The 20,448-nt window shown below is 48.3% G+C and overlaps 2 protein-coding genes across 2 annotated transcripts in view; both read right to left on the bottom strand.

The window, feature by feature from the left end:
- Positions 1-2,327: 2,327 nt before the first annotated feature.
- Positions 2,328-7,683, bottom strand: LOC117647675 (zinc finger protein 239-like). Its single transcript, XM_034389564.1, has 2 exons — positions 7,209-7,683; positions 2,328-3,360 (listed from the first exon to the last, which is right to left on the bottom strand). The coding sequence occupies exons 1-2, from the start codon at positions 7,297-7,299 to the stop codon at positions 2,645-2,647; spliced, it is 807 nt and encodes a 268-aa protein (XP_034245455.1). The 5' UTR covers positions 7,300-7,683; the 3' UTR covers positions 2,328-2,644.
- Positions 7,684-14,252: 6,569 nt separating this feature from the next.
- LOC117647674 (zinc finger protein 3-like) overlaps positions 14,253-20,448 on the bottom strand; it is a 28,711-nt gene continuing 22,515 nt past the window's right edge. The window contains exons 4-5 of the mRNA XM_034389562.1: positions 20,293-20,373; positions 14,253-15,206 (exon numbers count right to left, since the gene is read on the bottom strand). Coding sequence (XP_034245453.1) covers positions 14,575-15,206; positions 20,293-20,373 — 713 coding nt within the window. The 3' untranslated portion in view covers positions 14,253-14,574. The remainder of the gene's footprint in view (positions 15,207-20,292; positions 20,374-20,448) is intronic.

The raw sequence follows: 20,448 nt of genomic DNA, 5'->3' as shown, positions 1-20,448 counted from the left end.
AGATGATAACGAGACAAATTTAAGAGGCGCGAAAAAACCTGTCCTTAACTGTCCAAAGTGTGCGTAGGCACATTGCGTCGGCCCTCCCACACGAAGACAGAAAACCGAACGAATCAAATCCTTGCATCGCACACGAATGAGCGCGTGGGCACTGGACCACGGCACATAATTGACAGTTCTCCGTAGAAAACTAAGGCTTTTCCCCAGTGTGAAGCCTCCTGTGCAAATCACATCTACCCTTTCGAGTGAATTTCTTCCCACAAACGTCGCACCCATACGGCTTCTCTCCAGTGTGAACCCTCGAGTGCACATCACGATTACCCTTCACAGCAAACTTCTTCCCGCACACTTTGCATTTGTACGGCTTCTCCCCGTTGTGGATCCTCATGTGCCACTCAAGACTATGTTTCATGGAAAACTTCTTCCGGCACACATCACACTCGAACGGTTTCTCTCCGGTGTGCTTCCTCGCGTGAATCTCCAGATGTGAAGCGTGATGGCAGTCCCTGCCGCACACTTGACACACGTGTCGCCTCGCCTTGGAGTTGCCTGCTCGGTGCTTCCGCGGGGCCGCCTTGTCCCGAGACTTGTTCCCGGACTCCCCGAGCTTGGAGTCCAGCCTCGCCTTCCTGCTGCGCGTCTGCCGCCAAGCCTGCTCCGCCTGCCCCGCATCGCCGGCCGGGCCGGCCAGGGAGAAGGTGCTGCTGATGCGGAGCTGCGGGGTGGCCGCTGGGGGTCCTGTGGACTAGGCAAGGAAGGGGTCACGACACAGTGCAAAACATCTCAAAGATTTCCCAGGCGTGAAGAAAACTGTTTGATGTTCTTTGGTAAGAAAGTGATGGGCCTACGCTCCAATTCAGGTGTTCCCTGAACTTGCCGCCTAATCCAGTAGTTGGTGTGCCAGGCGTTCTCTTTCAAGAACCTTTCTTCGCCTTCTTTTAAGGTCCGGAAAATTCAGAAATTGGCCTCTTTTCATTGACTATGAATGCCCCGACAAAGGAGACTAGTTGCAAAGGCGCCTTGGTTACTTGGTTGTTCATTAAGTGGTCACCATTATCGATGTCCATGCCAGGTTATGCGAACCCTTGTATCGGACTTTAACAAATAGAACGGAATGGAAGAGGGCACTTTGCTGAGTGACTTAGAGCCCTGCGCAGACGAATTTCACCTAGTTTCATCTGATACAGCAACAAACAAACATAATTGGTTACTAAATTCCCTGAAATGCGAGGGGGTTGACACTCCATCAGATCGTGTACAGAGTACTCGGTATTACTCTGTATTGCGGGTATATTACACATGTATTACGGCATTAAAATGCCAAAATTTGGCACATTTTGCCTTAAAATGTTATTACAGTTACGTGTATCACGCGTAATACACTGTTTTTGTGTACTGGGTATTACACGAGTGTTTATTCCCTCGCTGAAATTGAAGATCAAATGAACCAAAAGTGCATGTAGAAATATATTCCGCTTGACCTAGTACCCGTCCCAAATGGTCAAACTGAGTGAAATTCGCCTGCGTTTAAGATAAGATTGTCTTCACTGGTAAAACTAAGGCGTAGTATTACGCCTTTCCTCAAGCGTAAAATCTTGAAGCGTACTTCTGCGCTTGACTTCAAGCGTAAAGAAGAGCTACGCTTGAAGCCAAGCGCACTCAAGCCAGGTCAGAAATTCTTACGCCATGCTTCAAGCGTAAAGTCAGTACGCTCAATTTCAAGCGTAAAGAAAACCTATGCTCAATTTTACAAGCACAGGAGAATGCGCACATTCATCGTGTGAAACCAGCTTAATTTAATTTCAGATAATATCTTACATTAGCTTCATGCATCCTTCATACAATAAATGAACTTTCAAAGAAAATTACAAAATGTATGAAAAAGATGTTTGGGGGTCCAAGTCCTACAGGCCTTTAGGACTCCGGAACACTCCAAAAGTGTTTACACCTGGCGCAGTTCCGGCATTCACTCTTGAGACACTTACCTTGTAGTGCTATCCATTAATTGTTCCTGCTGGAATCTCGTCAAAATAAAAGCTTCTAAACGGACTGAATGAAGCATGCGACGATTCTCAGAAGAAACGGAGGCAGCCATGCCAAACTGAAGCATCCTGCTTCACAGTGGTCTGGGCCTGAAACAAAAAGTGAGTTAGAAAAAGAGACGCAAAGCACCGCGATGGCGGCAGACACACTCGCCTTCCTTGAACTCTGCTTTGCTGTGAAGAGGCACATTTTACAAGAATAGATGTGAGCACCCTTAGTGGCTTTCAACAGTTTCATTTGTCACTCTTTTAATAGTTACAGGACCGGGAACTATTTTGTCAATGGAAAGGTAAAGGAAATATTTATTCAGTAACAAAGCTTTTGATGGCCACAAGAAACATGACAAATGAAAATAAAACAATGCACTGTCACATACAAAGCCTTTCGCAATAACTAGGCAAGATAAATAGCAAATAATTGGTCAAGAAACAAATTTTAGAGGCGCGAAAAACCTATCCTTCACTGTTATAAGTGTCCGCGTGCACATTGCGTCAGTCCACCCACACGAAGACAGAAAACCGAACAAATCAAATCCTTGCGACACACATAAATGAGCGCGTGGCCATTGAACGACACACAATTGACACTTCTCCGTACAAAACTAAGGCTTCTCGCCAGTGTGAAGCCTCCGGTGCAAATCACGATGACCCTTCTGAGTGAACTTTTTCCCACACACGTCGCATTCGTACGGCTTCTCTCCAGTGTGAACCCTCATGTGCACATCAAGTTTACCCTTCTCAGTGAACTTCTTCTTGCACACGTCGCACTTGTAGGGCTGTTCACCGGTGTGAACTCTCATGTGCACAACAAGATTACTCCTCACAGCGAACTTCTTCTTGCACACGTCGCACTTGTAGGGCTTTTCACCGGTGTGGATCCTCAGGTGCCTATCAAGAGCACCCTTCTGAACGAACTTCTTCTTGCACAAGTCGCACTCGTAGGGCTTTTCCCCGTTGTGGATCCTCGTGTGCCACTCAAGACTATGTTTCATGGAAAACGTTTTCCCGCACACATCACACTCGTACGGTTTCTCTCCGGTGTGCTTCCTCGCGTGAATCTCCAGCTTATAAGCTGATGGCCAGTCCTTGCCGCACACTTGGCACACGTGTCGCCCCGCCTTGGAGTTGCCTGCTCGGTGCTTCCGCGGGGCCGCCTTGTCCCGAGACTTGTTCCCGGACTCCCCGAGCTTGGAGTCCAGCCTCGCCTTCCTGCTGCGCGTCTGCCGCCAAGCCTGCTCCGCCTGCCCCGCATCGCCGGCCGGGCCGGCCAGGGAGAAGGTGCTGCTGATGCGGAGCTGCGGGGTGGCCGCTGGGGGTCCTACGAACAAGGCAAGAAATGGGGTCACGCCACAGTGCAAAACATCTCGAAGATTTCCCAGGCGTGAAGAAAACTGTTTGATGTTCATTGGTAAGAAAGTGATGGGCCTACACTGTTAAAAATCCACTGTAATATTACAACACAATCACCTACAGTAACACTGGTAAAACTAAGGCGTAGTATTACGCCTTTCCTCAAGCGTAAAATCTTGAAGCGTACTTCAGCGCTTGACTTCAAGCGTAAAGAAGAGCTACGCTTGAAGCCAAGCGGACTCAAGCCAGGTCAGAAATTCTTACGCCCTGCTTCAAGCGTAAAGTCAGTACGCTCAATTTCTAGCGTAAAGAAAACCTATGCTCAATTTTACAAGCACAGGAGAATGCGCACATTCATCGTGTGAAACAAGCTTAATTTAATTTCAGATAATATCTTACATTAGCTTCATGCATCCTTCAGACAATAAATGAACTTTCAAAGAAAATTACAAAATGTATGAAAAAGATGTTTGGGGGTCCAAGTCCTATAGGCCTTTAGGACTCCGGAACACTCCAAAAGTGTTTACACCTGGCGCAATTCCGGCGTTCACTCTTGAGACACTTACCTTGTAGTGCTATCCATTAATTGTTCCTGCTGGTTTGGTTTTAATGTTTATGATTTGTTTCTTAGTCTCAGACCGCTGGCGCTGGTTTTCATGGTTCCTGATGACATGCTGAAGGCCTAGCCCCACAGACAGACTACATAACCTCTTGGTGCTGATAGGACAGTTCGATTTTACTCTACTTTCAAGTTTGTGAGTATGCTGTGACTGTGAGCATAAAGATTTCTTCGGGCGACACACTGGGCACAACTTCAAAATGCTTGACATGGTGCAAATGGTGAAACTGATCCGTTTGAAATAAAGTTTGTCAACACAAACACACATCTAGACTATTCACCCTCAGTCTCGAGTGCAAATAAGTTACTTGTTGCTTTTCACACTCCGGGGTGTAAAAAGCAAAAAATATCGGAATTGCGCCAGGTGTAAACACTTTTGGAGTGTTCCGGAGTCCTAAAGGCCAATAGGACTTGGACTCCCAAACATCTTTTTCATACATTTTGTAATTTTCTTTGAAAGTTCATTTATTGTCTGAAGGATGCATGAAGCTAATGTAAGATATTATCTGAAATTAAATTAAGCTGGTTTTACACGATGAATGTGCGCATTCTCCTGTGCTTGTAAAATTGAGCATAGGTTTTCTTTACGCTTGAAATTGAGCGTACTGACTTTACGCTTGAAGCATGGCGTAAGAATTTCTGACCTGGCTTGAGTGCGCTTGGCTTCAAGCGCACAAACTCTACGCTTGAAGCAGGGCGTTCCAGCCTTTAGTACGCTTCAAAGAGGCGTAATACTACGCCTTAGTTTTACCAGTGAATGCTGTTAAATAACAACAGTCTTGTTTTGTGTCAAAACGGGAAACCCATCGAGAAACAACACTTTCGTTTCAAAACAACTTCCTTGTCAAGTAACAATAATGTTATCGTGATTCAAAACAGTTGTGTTGTCGTTGAGCAGGTTTCATGTTTAGAAACAGCCTTTTGCAATCTAAAAACATACGTTGTTGTCAGGTTAGAGGGGTCTTGTTTAATAACGGCACGATGAGATCAACACAAACGTAGCGAAGACTTCATCGAAGACTCCAAAGAAGTATTGTTTTATAACAATCGTACTGTCAGAAAACAGCACCGAGGGCTACAACAGGCTTGTAATAAAACAAGTCGTGTTGCTATCATACTTAACAGCATAAGTGCTGTTAATTTACAGCACGTTTTTTAACAGTGTATGCTCCAATTCAGGTATTCCCTGAACTTGCCGCCTAATCCAGTTGTTGGTGTGCCAGGCGTTCTCTTTCAAGAACCTTTCTTCGCCTTCTTTTAAGGTCCGGAAAATTCAGATATTGGCCTCTTTCCATTGACTATGAATGCCCCGACAAAGGAGACTAGTTGCAAAGGCGCCTTGGTCACTTGGTTGTTCATTAAGTGGTCACCATTATCGATGTCCATGCCAGGTTATGCGAACCCTTGTATCGGACTTTAACAAACAGAACGGAATGGAAGAGGGCACTTTGCTGAGTGACTTAGAGCCCTGCGCAGACGAATTTCACCTAGTTTCATCTGATACAGCAACAAACAAACATAATTGGTTACTAAATTCACTGAAATGCGAGGGGGTTGACACTCCATCAGATCGTGTAAGGGAGGGTGGGGAACCATGACCACTTTTTTTTTGTGCCTCCCTCTACTCTACCGTGTGGTTCGAAAAGTTAAGTTTCCAGCATGAGGGGATTCATTGGACCTCCAAGGACCTCTTCCACCCATTGGAACTTGTCTGCAATGCACGGCAGGCTCACAGAACACTTTGGAAAATAAAACGCAAAGTGGTCATGGCGCCCCACCTATGGGGTACCATGACCACCCCGTGGGGCACCATGACCATAGTAATTTTTGGCCCAAAAAAGTGTACTTTCTACCAGTATTCTCATTGAAATTGTTTATATCGCTGTCCTTACCATCAGGCCAGTCAACTTAGCTAAAAAACACTGTAAAAACCTTCGAAGTATCAAACGTTCTAAGATGCCTTAAAATGGACGGTTTAAAACAGTTGACGCTCTAAGGCTTTCTAATTTCACATCCAAAGCTATGACATGTGTTAACATTTTATGTTTGTCTTGCTAAGACGAATCCAAATTCGTATGCAGATTTCAATTTGGTAAATTTTAAGAAAATTATCGCGGTTACTACACTGCAAACAAGTGAATTAAATGCTGTTTCTCATAATGCCAGAGCCATCTTGGTGCAAAGTAGCCACGGATCGCCTTCGCGGCCAACTTTTGCGGTTTGGAGCTCATTTAGTGCAAGAGAAACTACCATTTTAAGTCTCAGTTTCAGAACCATTCTTAATCATCCTGGTGATTCACGATTTGTGATAAAACTATCTTTTCTGCAGCAATTATTCAACCTTTATACATTTTCAGAAGCAAAAAGCAAATTTTCGACGAAAATAAATCACTATCAGGCCAAAATATGAGAAAAAACACTCAAATATGTATGGTCATGGTGCCCCACTAAGAAGTGGTCATGGCTCCCCACAATGCAGTTTACGACTCTAAGGCTCCCCGAGCAAGCAAAAAGCTACTTAGAATTAAATGTGATGTTGGATATTTTGCCGGAGAGCCGACATTTTAAAAAAACCTAAGACATCGAACTTATCTCCTCAAATGTGAGAGTGAGAAAAAATCTCTCAGATTTGAAAAACGCCCAATTTAGCCAAAACGCTGTAACAAAAATTTTGGCGAGGTGCTATGGTCGTACCCTTGAAGCTAGAAGGTAGGGCTCTGGCTGAAAATACTTAGAATTCTATTCTCTCGAAAGTCCGGTCGACCGGTTGCCGTCGGCAAAGTAGTTCCCGAGAGCGAGGGGGTCGGTCATGGTGCCCCAGTGGTCATGGTGCCCCACCCTCCCTTACAGAGTACTCGGTATTACGCTGTATTGCGGGTATATTACACGTGTATTACGGCATTAAAATGCCAAAATTTGGCACATTTTGCCTTAAAATGATATTACAGTTACGTGTATCACGCGTAATACACTGTTTTTGTGTACTGGGTATTACACGAGTGTTTATTCCCTCGCTGAAATTGAAGATCAAATGAACCAAAAGTGCATGTAGAAATATATTCCGCTTGCCCTAGTACCCGTCCCAAATGGTCAAACTGAGTGAAATTCGCCTGCGTTTAAGATAAGATTGTCTTGGGGGACGCCCGGATAAGATCCTTTGAAAAAGGAGTCTCGTCGTTAGCTCCAGACGCACTCACCTTCGCCTGCGAAACCGCCATTCGCGTCCTCTCCATTGTCCCTTCCTTCAAGGTCTTCCGATTCCTCGGCCTTCACGGAACCTGCAAGCATCACAGCGTTAGTGGAGCCAAACGGGCAAGACACCGGTCCTCGGGCACGACGGCCACAGTTAAGGGTCCCTTAACACGCGGGCTGTTGTGTCGAAGGCCAATAAGTTTGGCGGTTGCAGGGCGGAACCAGCGAACCTCGTGCGAGGAGCACGCCGCAAGCACCACGGACCACCACCTGAACCGACCCACCGACCCGCCATGCATGACAGAGGTGCAAGAAAGTACCAACTACCGCCACCCACAACCTCGTCAAAATAATAGCTTCCAATTGAACTGAATTAAGTGTGCGACGTTTCTGAGAAGAAACAGAGGCAGCCATGCAAAACCGAAGCATCCTGCTTCACAGTGGTCTGGGCCTGAAACAAAAAGCGAATTAGAAAAAGAGACGCAAAGAACCGCGATGGCGGCAGACACGCACTGAAGACTCCTTACGGACACCATGTATCCGCAATACGGACATTTTTGTGCAATTGCAATTACGGATGGATTTTGTTTGTAATACGGATGATTTCATCCGTAATACAAAGGTTTTCGTGTCCCTAACATACAGACGAAAATATCCGTAAGGTACGGACGAAAAACTCTTTGTATTACGGATGATTTCATCCGTATAACAAGCAAAGTCTATCCGTAATTGCAATTGCACAAAAATGTCCGGAATACAGATATGAATCCGTAAGAAGTTTAGTGTGCGCACTCGCCTTCCTTGACCTGTTTTGCTATGAAGAGACACATTTCACAAAAATAGTGCGTAACCAATAATGACTTCGACAGTTTTATTTGTCACTCTTTCCTTAAATACATGTCCGGGAACAAAATCGCGATGGGAAGGAAAATATTAGTTTAATAACAGAGCTTTTTGTATAATCCTTGCAATGGCTAAAAGAAACATGACAAATGAGACAGAACAATTCACTGCCACATATAGAACGTTTTGCTACCGTGTCAACAGTGTCTTACAAAATAAAGCACCAGCTAGCCAATAAATTTTACAGGTAAACTGGTAAAGAAACAAATTCTAGAGGCGCGAAAATTCTAATCCTAAACTGTTTGCAGTGTCCGCGTGCACATTGAGTCAATCCTCCGAGACTAAGACAGAAAACCGACCACTGTACAAATCAAATCCTTGCATCACACATGAATAAGCGCGTGGGCATGGAACAACGACACTGACAGTTCTCTGTACTTAAGGCGTCTCTCCAGTGGGAAGCCTCCTGTGCAAGCCAGGACCATCCTTCCAAGTGAACTTTTCCTTACACACGTCACATTCTACGGTTTCTCCCCAGAGTGCATTCGCTTGTGTGCTGCAAAAAGATGTGGCCACGAAAACTTCTTTCCACACACGTCGCACTCGTAAGGCTTCTCACCAGTATGAACCCTCATGTGCGAATCAAGATTACCCTTCTGAGCGAACTTCTTCTTGCACACGTGGCACTCGTAGGGCTTCTCCTGTGGATCCTCGTGTGCCGCTTAAGATCCTCTTTGAAAGAAAAGTTTTTCTCGCACGCATCACACTTATACGGCTTCTCACCAGTGTGAACCCTCATGTGCGAATCAAGATTACTCTTCTGAGCGAACTTCTTCTTGCACACGTCGCACTCGTACACTCTACATATGGGGTGCCCAGAAACTGGGCGCCTTTGTCACCTGCCCCACTTTTTAGGGTGCCAAATGTCGCCCAGTTTCTGGACACCCTACATTTAGAGTGTAGGGCTTCTCTCCGGTGTGCTTCCTCGCATGAACCTCCAGCCTAGAAGCTGACGGCCAGTCCTTGCCGCACACTTGGCACACGCCCCGCCTTTGAGTTGCCTGCTCGGTGCTTCCGCGGGGCCGCCTTGTCCCGAGACTTGTTCCCGGACTCCCCGAGCTTGGAGTCCAGCCTCGCCTTCCTGCTGCGCGTCTGCCGCCAAGCCTGCTCCGCCTGCCCCGCATCGCCGGCCGGGCCGGCCAGGGAGAAGGTGCTGCTGATGCGGAGCTGCGGGGTGGCCGCTGGGGGTCCTGTGAACCAGGCAACGGATTCTTCACTGTGGACTAAATTACTATGCTTTATTTGGCGCATAAGCATTGCACGTAATTGAGCATGGGTTCCGATATGCACGAATTTAAGGTGCTAGAAGGCACGCGTTTGTGCATACACGGTAAAAACGCTTCCTGGGAATCCCAGGAATCTCCTGGAAACTCCTATACCTTATAACATAGGGCTCCTGGGAATCCCAGGTTTCACTTTTACCGTGTAATTGTACAGAATTTCAAGCAGGTCAAAATGCATGCTTTATTTTGTTTTAACGAGTCGTGCTTTTTAAAGAACCGCCACCCGCTGCTTTCAGAGGTGGCAGGTCACAGTAACGGCCCTTCCTGAAATAAGAAACGAGCGAAAAATGTGCTACGACCTTCGAAATGGGAACCAAAAATACGAGCCTCAAACGAAACAGCGGCTTCGAGAATGCTTGCGCACATGACCACTGTCTGCCTGACTGCTCTGTTATTCCACTTGCGATACAGACCGCGCTTTAGGCGAAAGGGCACTTTTCGGTGATGATCAATGCAAGATGGTGAGATGGTTTGCTGTATCGCAGAATTATGTTGGCTGAGCGATTGCGAAACCTGTTACTCCAGTGGGGTTAAAAAACTATTTATGTCTGTGTGTGTGTGTGCGGTATCAAGAAGGGGCATCGACGTCGAACAGGCCGTGACTGTGCGTCGAACAGGGCGGAAAGTAGAGACACGAGAAATTTTTACCCCCCCCCAAAACAGGTAATTGGAATTTTTTTCTATTTCACGCCGCGTCCGCTTTTCACCTTTTAAACACACTTAAACGGCCTATGCCTTGCAGGATGTTCTCCTTTGATGTTTTAAGCGTAAAATAAGCTTGGGCTCGCTTCTCTATCGCAAGGGATAAGGGCGCAGTTGTCAATTCCTCGAAAACCACCCCTTCGGTCACGATGTGTCACTCGATGTGGGGCACGATGTGACACCTTCTCTAATCCGCGATTTTCCTGTTTTCCCCAATAAGTCCTGCTTTTGTGTGTTGTAGGCGTGGGACATTACACTAACCCTTGTGTGTATGTGTTTGAGAGAGGTTAGGGGTGGCTGGGCGTCTCTGGGGGCTCGAAGGCAAAGCCTAGCGCCGCCTGGTGGCCAGGTTTGGAACTACAAAGGAGTTGGCCTCTGCAGACGACACCCATGGCCGGGCGCGGGCCGGGCCGACCTGCAGACGGTACACTGAGAATGAATGGGTCACCACCATCACCCATTAAATGGGTGATGCAACTTCGTTGCCCAATTTTAGGTGACGAAAAAATCATCACCCGAAATTTGGTAACAGGCGTTCGGTCGCCCAAATTTGGGTAACGCCGTCGACGTCGACGACGCCGTGAGGTCCCCGATGACGTCCTTCCGGGGCCAGCACGATGACCGGAGGCCTCAACGCCACATTGGATCATCGTGGTGGCCTCGGAAGAACGTCATCGGGGACGTCACGGCGTCGTCGACGGCGTTACCCAAATTGGGGTGACGATTTTAAGACTGCCCAAAATTTGGTCACCGCTGGCTCGTCACCCAAATTTGGGCGACGATGCGTGCGTCAAAAATAAGTTGATTTTTTAAAATAAATTATATTTTGATTAACATAGATGTGTTTCCTTGCTTTCCTAACCATTTTTTAAATACATCTACGAATATTTCCATTGAAAAACAGCAATTTTTACACATTAGTCTGAGGTGTCACATGGTGCCCACGGGCTGTCACATGGTGAACTCAGTGGTACGCCATGTAACATTTTACATGCACCCAATCAAACTGGGATACCTTCGCAACCAATCGAGGTAAAATGAAAAGCTCAACGGGACTTTGAAGCTAAGGGACCCCTCTTTGTCGGCACGAGCAGTATGGATCCGTACAATTGTTAGTTTCGTGTTGGCGGGCATCCGCCTAAAAGTGTCACATGGTACCCCACCTTCCCTTACTATCTCAATCTTTTCGGTTAAATAAGCAAAAAAAAAAAAAAAAAAACTTCAAAAACGGCAGAAAAAAGACAACTTTTTACGAACCTTCAACTATTTGTCAAGTTTCATGTCGTTTTATAGGTTTTAGAGGCTGGTGATGACGTAGAAAGAACCCGCTTGGACCTCTGCCCGAAAGTTAAGTCCTAACAGTGTAGATTCTGATGACCAAATGCTGTTTTCAGGGAATCACGCCCATTGCTTCGGTCTGCTCAGGAAGGCAGCCTGCCGAAGGCAGGTTAGCGCCGCAGGCCAAGGTAGGTGTATACGCCAGGCGTGGATTGTCGAAACTGGCGCAGCATCGCGAAGCCTGTTATGACAAGTCACGGTCTGGCGTACACCTACCTTGTAATGATCATTTGCAAAAAAAACTGTAATGATTGCGGATTTTGAATTGTCATCATCTCAGTTTTTTGCAATAACAAGGTAGCTGTACGCCAGACCGTGTCTTGTCGTAACAGGCTTCGCGATGCTGCGCTAGTTTCGCCTGGCGAATACACCTACCTTGGCCTGCGGCGCTAACCTGCCTTCGGTAGGCTGCTTTCCTAGGCAGACCGTAGAAATGGGCGTGATCCCTTCAATAAATAGCATTTGGTCATCAAAATCTACACTGCTGGGACTTAACTTTCAGTCGGGGGTCCGAATGGATCCCATTTTGGTCACAGCAGCCTCCAAAACATATGCGATGACATCAAACTTGACATAAAGTTGAAAGTGCCTAAAAAGTTGTCTTTTATCTGCAGTTTTTTTAAAAGAAATTTTTTAGCTAATATGACCGAATGGATTGAGATAGAAATCTGAATTTTGGTGTGTGGCGAGCCAAGAACATACCTAATGACCCTGCAAAATCTCTGCCAGATCGGCCGAGCCGTTCAACACGATTGGTGCGCGCACACCCCCACACACAAACACACACACGAACGCACGCGGACAGAAAAGGTTTTTTGAACCCCACTGGAGCTACGGGCTTCGCTATCGCTCAGCCAATTAAGAATTTTGCTGCGATAAAAAGGCTAATGTGATTCCTTTAAATTGTCACATCTGTGGCAGCTATGAAAAATTTATCGCATTAAAACCGCAATAAGTCTCGTAGGTTCTGGTCGGTCTGGGCCCAGATTATCACAGTTTTGGTGTGATAAAATGATAACAACGCTTATAAAGTGGTAAATGTGCTACTGCAATACAAAATGTATTGCACTCATAATGCAATGACTTTTTCATGGCGCTACTAATGCAATGAAAATGTTATTGCTTTTAAATTAGTTCATTATTACACTTAGAAAACCAGTGGTGCCACTCCGCTCACAAAGCAGCCTGTCTCGTCACCACACTGACTCCAGACTCACCTTCGGCGTGGCAGCTTCCGTCCGCGTCCTCTTCGCAGTGCTGTCCTTCTGAGCCCTCCAACTTCTCTGCCTTCGCGGAACCTGCAAGCAACACAGCGTTAGTGGAGCCAAACGGGCAAGGCACCGGTCCTCGGGCACGACGGCCACAGTTAAGGATCCCATAACACGTTCACTACGGCTGGGTACACTTCAAGTTTCCGGCCAGGCGGATGGGTACATCAAGAAACGACGCAGCCCCTTTCGCTGCTATGGGTACACATTGTGTACCCAGCCTAACTCAGCCAATTTCGGCCTGATTTCGACGGGACAGGTCTCGTTCAACTCGGACGGTCAGTGCGAAGCGCGGTGCGGTGGGTTCACATTGTGTACCCACCGTGTACCCACCGTGTACCCAGCCTAACTCGGCCAATTTCGGTCCGATTTCAACGGGACAGGTGTCGTTCAACTCGGACGGTCAGTGCGGTGCGTGATGCGGTGGGTACACATTGTGTACCCATCATGTGTACCCACCGTGTACCCACCATTTCGGGCCGCAGACCCAGGTTGCGACCACTCGTTGGAAAGGTCTCATCAAGACAAGTTCAATTCAACCATAAAAAAATTTTCTTGGACGACCCCCCTTTTTCCAGTATACAGTTTTGAAATCAATATACTGGTAAAAGGGGGGGTCGTCCAAGAAAATTTTTTTATGGTCGAATTGAACTTGTCTTGATGAGACCTTTCCAACGAGTGGTCGCAACCTGGGTCTGCGACCCGAAATGGTGGGTACACGGTGGGTACACAATGTGTACCCACCGCATCACGCACCGCACTGACCGTCCGTGTTTAACGACACCTGTCCCGTTGAAATCGGACCGAAATTGGCCGAGTTAGGCTGGGTACACGGTAGGTACACAATGTGACCCCACCGCACCGCGCTTCGCACTGACCGTCCGAGTTGAACGAGACCTGTCCCGTCGAAATCAGGCCGAAATTGGCTGAGTTAGGCTGGGTACACAATGTGTACCCATAGCAGCGAAAGGGGCTGCGTCGTTTCTTGATGTGCCCATCCGCCTGGCCGGAAACTTGAAGTGTATCCAGCCGCAGTGAACGTGTTAACACGCGGGCTGTTGTGTCGGAGGCCAATGTGGTTGGCGGGTGCAGGGAGGAACCACCGTCCGCCAGGGAACCTCGTGCAAGGAGCACGCCGCCAGCACAACGGACCACCACCTGGACCGAACCGCCATAGGAAAGCCGGAAAGAAATAACTACCGCCACCCAGAACCTCGTCAAAATAAATGCTTCCAATCGGACTCAAAAAAGCATGCGCAGATTCTCATGAGAAACAGAGGCGGCAAAACGCTAGCGTTCTTTTTCACAGTGGTCTGGGCCTGAAACAAAAAGCGAATTAGAAAAAGAGACGCAAAGCACCGCGATGGCGGCAGACACACTCGCCTTCTTTGGCCTCTTCTTTACCGTGAAGAGACACATTTTACAAGAACAGAAGGGCGTACCCTTCGTTGCTTTCAAAAGTTTCATTTGTCACTCTTTTAAAAGTTACCGGTCCGAAAACAATTTTGTCAATGGAAAGGGAAAGAATATATTTATTCAATAACAGAGCTTTTGATGGCCACAAGAAACATGACAAATGAAAGAATACAACAAAAAAACAATGCACTGCCACATAAAGAACCTTTCGCAAAAGTTACAACAGTTTAAGACAAAAAAGGGCAATAACTAGGCAAGGTATATAGCAGATAAATGGAAAAGAAACAAATTTAAGAGGCTCGTAAAAACCTGTCCATAACTGTCCAAAGTGAGCGCAGGCACATTGCGTCGGCCCTCCTACACGAAGACAGAAAGCCGAACGAATCAAATCCTTGCATCACACATGAATGAGCCCGTGGGCATTCAACAACGAAACCTAATTGACACTTCTCCGTACAAAACTAAGGCTTCTCGCCAGTGTGAAGCCTCCTGTGAAAATCACGATGACCTTTCTGAGTGAACTTCTTCCCACACACGTCACATTCGTACGGCTTCTCTCCAGTGTGAAGCCTCATGTGCACATCAAGATTAACCTTCACAGCGAACTTCTTCTTGCACACGTCGCACTCGTAGGGCTTCTCCCCATTGTGGATCCTTGTGTGCCGCTTCAGATTCTCTTTCAGAGAAAAGTTCTTCTCACACGCATCACACTTGTACGGCTTCTCACCAGTATGAACCCTCATGTGCGCAACTAGAGTTCCATTCTGAGTAAACTTCTTCCCGCACACATCACACTCGTAGGGCTTCTCTCCAGTGTGCGTCCTCGCGTGTCTCTCCAGCTCAGAAGCTGATAGCCAGTCCTTGCCGCACCCTTGGCAAACGTGTCGCCCCGCCTTGGAGTTGCCTGCTCGGTGCTTCCGCGGGGCCGCCTTGTCCCGAGACTTGTTCCCGGACTCCCCGAGCTTGGAGTCCAGCCTCGCCTTCCTGCTGCGCGTCTGCCGCCAAGCCTGCTCCGCCTGCCCCGCATCGCCGGCCGGGCCGGCCAGGGAGAAGGTGCTGCTGATGCGGAGCTGCGGGGTGGCCGCTGGGGGTCCTGTGAACCAGGCAAGGAATTTGTAATTTACTTTGATCGGAGTACAGTCATTCAAACTGCAATAAGCACTGTCAGTACACGGTGAAACCGATGTCTGGAAATTTCCAGACATTTTTTCCCATTTCCAGACATTGTCTGGAAATGGCCGTTTTTTTCCAGACAATGTCTGAATATGTCTACTTTTTCCAGATAATGTCTGGAAATGGTCAAATCCCAGATATATATCTGGAAAAAAAACGGCATTTCCAGACAATGTCTGGAAATAACATTTTCCAGATAATATCTGGAAATTTCCCAGATAATGTCTGGAAACAAAGGCCTTGACGCCGAGGTCCACGGATTTGCGACCTGGGGGTCCCCGATGGTGTCCTCGAGGTCCCCAGGACACGAGGAGTCCAACGCCGAGGTCGCCGACGCTCTAGGACAAGCGGTTCCGGAGATACGAGGACGTACCACAAGGAGTCCGTCAAAGCAACTTTTTAGTTGGAGGCCAAAATCATCATCGGCCTGTGGCTGCGTTCCACTTGGGTGTCCGGGACTTTTGACTTCAGCATCGTGTTAAGGTAGTGCTAGACTACCAGGAACCCGTCAGAGGTCGCCGTCGGACCACCGGTGCGCCCAGGATGCCGACGAACGTGGCTGCTGTGCCGCCACACGGTTCAACACCGTTGTCGCCACCACCCAGGTGGTCCTCGATGGTGTCCTCGAGGTCCCCAGGACACGGGGAGTCCAACGCCGAGGTCGCCGACGCTCTAGGACAAGCGGTTCCGGAGATACGAGGACGTACCACAAGGAGTCCGTCAAAGCAACTTTTTAGTTGGAGGCCAAAATCATCATCGGCCTGTGGCTGCGTTCCACTTGGGTGTCCGGGACTTTTGACTTCAGCATCGTGTTAAGGTAGTGCTAGACTACCAGGAACCCGTCAGGGGTCGCCGTCGGACCAACGGTGCGCCCAGGATGCCGACGAACGTGAGGCACGCCGGAGCGCCGTGGCGTGCCGGGTGCCTAAACGATCGTCGCCACCGCCGCGGCCGCTGCCGCCGGGTCCTCCGCACCAACCGCGAGGTTGGACGACGGAGGCCGACGCCGTTGGGACCGACGCCGCCGACGTGTACGTCGACGCCACCACGTGCTTAGTCGGCCGTTAGTGTGCTCCAACGGCCGCTTCGGCCTCTGGCTGCGTTCCACTTGGGTGTCCAGGACTTTTGACTTAAACACTGCGTTAGGGTGCACCTGGGCTAGCAGTAAGGGGTCGCCGTCGGACTACCGGTGCGCCGAGGGTGCCGACGAACGTGGCGGGCAAGGTGCCTGAACGATCGCGTCGCCCCCGCAACCGCCGTGTCCTACGTCGCGATCTACAGCTTGGACGACGGGGGCCGACGCCACCGACGTGTCCGTCAACGCCACCACGGCCAGGGCCGACGACGCCGTCGGCACCGACGAGGAGTGCCCTGACGGCCGACGCCGCCGCCGTGTGCTCGAACGGCCGCGCAGCCAGAGGCCAATGCCAGAGGCCAATGTGGTGGCGTCGACGTACACGTCGGCGGCGTCGGTGCCAACGGCGTCGGCCTCCGTCGTCCAACCTCGCGGTTGGTGCGGAGGACCCGGCGACAGCGGCCGCGGCGGTGGCGACGATCGTTTAGGCACCCGGCACGCCACAGCGCTCCGGCGTGCCTCACGTTCGTCGTCATCCTGGGCGCACCGTTGGTCCGACGGCGACCCCTGACGGGTTCCTGGTAGTCTAGCACTACCTTAACACGATGCTGAAGTCAAAAGTCCCGGACACCCAAGTGGAACGCAGCCACAGGCCGATGATGATTTTGGCCTCCAACTAAAAAGTTGCTTTGACGGACTCCTTGTGGTACGTCCTCGTATCTCCGGAACCGCTTGTCCTAGAGCGTCGGCGACCTCGGCGTTGGACTCCCCGTGTCCTGGGGACCTCGAGGACACCATCGAGGACCACCTGGGTGGTGGCGACAACGGTGTTGAACCGTGTGGCGGCACAGCAGCCACGTTCGTCGGCATCCTGGGCGCACCGGTGGTCCGACGGCGACCTCTGACGGGTTCCTGGTAGTCTAGCACTACCTTAACACGATGCTGAAGTCAAAAGTCCTGGACACCCAAGTGGAACGCAGCCACAGGCCGATGATGATTTTGGCCTCCAACAAAAAAGTTGCTTTGACGGACTCCTTGTGGTACGTCCTCGTATCTCCGGAACCGCTTGTCCTAGAGCGTCGGCGACCTCGGCGTTGGACTCCTCGTGTCCTGGGGACCTCGAGGACACCATCGGGGACCCCCAGGTCGCAAATCCGTGGACCTCGGCGTCAAGGCCTTTGTTTCCAGACATTATCTGGGAAATTTCCAGATATTATCTGGAAAATGTTATTTCCAGACATTGTCTGGAAATGCCGTTTTTTTTCCAGATATATATCTGGGACTCGCGCTGCTCGCTGGGGGCTCCGCCCCCAGACCCCCGCATGTGTGGGGCGCGTGCCGAAGTATTTTCAGTAAGTCCGTGGTGACCAAAGGCTAATTTTCTAAGGAAGTAAATGTACTGCTTCTATGAAAGGCCTATTTAACAGCTTTAGACCATATAATAAGCTACTTTTACTGCCCAAATAGATAGCTTGTATTGCATTCGCTACTGTGGCAGTCAATGGGTGCATACAAGGTCCGGAAAATATTGAAGACTGCTTTGACAAGGATAGAGGTGAATGGAAAAAAACGCAAGTCTCTACGACCACCCCTTGACCCTAAACATTTCTATGAGTGAGTGAGTGAGTCAGTGAGTGAGTCAGTCGGATTGGGGCTTTATAGGTTCTTGATTGATGACTTTGAGGACGTTGCCGGTGACGGGGCCTGATTGCGGCATAGTTTCGGAAATGTCTTGACCAGACCTACCGATAGGGCAAATAAAAATTTTCAGTCGGTCGGTCCCCTTTTATGAAGATTGAGTGGATTTTGTTGAATTTAGGCCTATTTAATCGTTTTGAGGGTGTTGCCGGTGACGGGGACCCGATTGCGGCACAGTTTCGGAAATGTCTCGACCAGACCTACCGATAGGGCGAATAAAAATTTTCAGTCGGTCGGTCCCCTCTTTTGAAGATTGAGTGGATTTTGTTGAATTTAGGCCTATTTTGATATTTTTATATCGTTTTCAGGATGTTGCCGGTGACGGGGACCAGATTCCGGCACAGTTTTGGAAATGTCAAGACCAGACCTACCGATAGGGCGAATAAAAATTTTTAGTCGGTCGGTCCCCTTTTTCGAAGATGGAGTGGGTTTTGTTGAATTTAGGCCTATTTAATCGTTTTGAGGGTGTTGCCGGTGACGGGGACCCGATTGCGGCACAGTTTCGGAAATGTCTCGACCAGACCTACCGATAGGGCAAATAAAAATTTTCAGTCGGTCGGTCCCCTTTTTTGAAGATTGAGTGGATTTTGTTAAATTTAGGCCTATTTAATCGTTTTGAGGGCGTTGCCGGTGACGGGGACCAGATTGCGGCACAGTTTTGGAAATGTCAAGACCAGACCTACCGATAGGGCGAATAAAAATTTTTAGTCGGTCGGTCCCCTTTTCCGAAGATTGAGTGGGTTTTGTTGAATTTAGGCCTATGTAATTGTTTTTTGAGGATGTTGCCAGTGACAGAGACCAGATTGCGGCACAGTTTCGGAAATGTCTCGACCAGACCTACCGATGGGGCGAATAAAAATTTTTAGTCGGTCGGTCCCCTTTTTTGAAGATAGAGTGGATTTTGTTAAATTTAGGCCTATTTTATCGTTTTTGAGGATGTTGCCGGTGACGAGGACCCGATTGCGGCACAGTTTCGGAAATGTCTCGACCAGACCTACCGATGGGGCGAATAAAAATTTTTAGTCGGTCGGTCCCCTTTTTTGAAGATAGAGTGGATTTTGTTAAATTTAGGCCTATTTTATCGTTTTTGAGGATGTTGCCGGTGACGAGGACCCGATTGCGGCACAGTTTCGGAAATGTCTCGACCAGACCTACCGATGGGGCGAATAAAAATTTCTAGTCGGTCGGTCCCCTTTTTTGAAGATTGAGTAGGTTTACTCGGAAACGGTAAGAAATTTGTTCCCCTTTTTCGTAGATAAAGAAGGTTTTCTCGGAAACGGTGAGGAATTTTCAACTTTTGGGATTTTTCCCAATTTTCCCATAAAATTTGGAATCGAATGGAAAAAACCGCAAGTCTCTACGACCACTCCTTCACCCCAAACATTTCTATGAGTGAGTGAGTCAGTGAGTGAGTGAGTCAGTGAGTCAGTGAGTCAGTCGGATTGGGGCTTTATAGGTTCTTGATTTGACCATTTCCAGACATTATCTGGAAAAAGTAGACATTTCCAGACATTGTCTGGAAAAAAACGGCCATTTCCAGACAATGTCTGAAAATGGGAAAAAATGTCTGGAAATTTCCAGACATCGGTTTCACCGTGCACAAATCATAATATTTTGCAATAATCTGCAATTACGGATCAAATAGCGATTAAAGTATCGCAACACTGTCTTTCCAGAAACGTGACATCACGTTCAAACGAATGAGACAAAATGTCAATTTCGTTTGAGCATTGTCTTACATTCGTTTCATTGTTAATCAGGCATATATTAGCTTATTCACTTTGAAAGAAATGTGACAAAATGCACAAGGGCAAATTATAACATGTTCCATTGGTACAAACGCGATGTCATGTTCATAGTATGAGAGTGAAAAGGGGGTTGCAACGCGCAAATTAATTGCAAAATTATAAAATAACTGAATTATTGCACTTGAGGGTGCGATCAGGTGTGAAAGGTTACAATCTTCACACAGTCGCACACGTGCCAAGCGAAAATTCATTTTTATCGCCAAAGTTTGCTGTCGAAGACTCGCATATTGTACTGCAATTATACAACAAAAGCAAAACAAGGGCTGAGAAAAAAGTTACAACGGCGAAAGTACAAAGTGTAACGAGAAGATTCTGAACCGGACTGCAGAACGTTTGTTGGCTCTGTCGCGATTGCTGTGGAGAAAACCAGTGCCACTCCGCTCACAGTGCGGCCTGTCTCGTCGCCACACTGACTCCAGACTCACCTTCGGCGTGGCAGCTTCCGTCCGCGTCCTCTTCGCAGTGCTGTCCTTCTGGGCCCTCCAACTTCTCTGCCTTCGCGGAACCTGCAAGCAACACAGCGTTAGTGGAGCCAAACGGGCAAGACACCGGTCCTCGGGCACGACGGCCACAGTTAAGGA

This window comes from Thrips palmi, unplaced genomic scaffold (genome assembly GCF_012932325.1).
Source record: "Thrips palmi isolate BJ-2018 unplaced genomic scaffold, TpBJ-2018v1 HiC_scaffold_2, whole genome shotgun sequence".
Classification (NCBI taxonomy): domain Eukaryota; kingdom Metazoa; phylum Arthropoda; class Insecta; order Thysanoptera; family Thripidae; genus Thrips; species Thrips palmi.
This window is presented reverse-complemented; position numbering and strand designations above follow the sequence as displayed.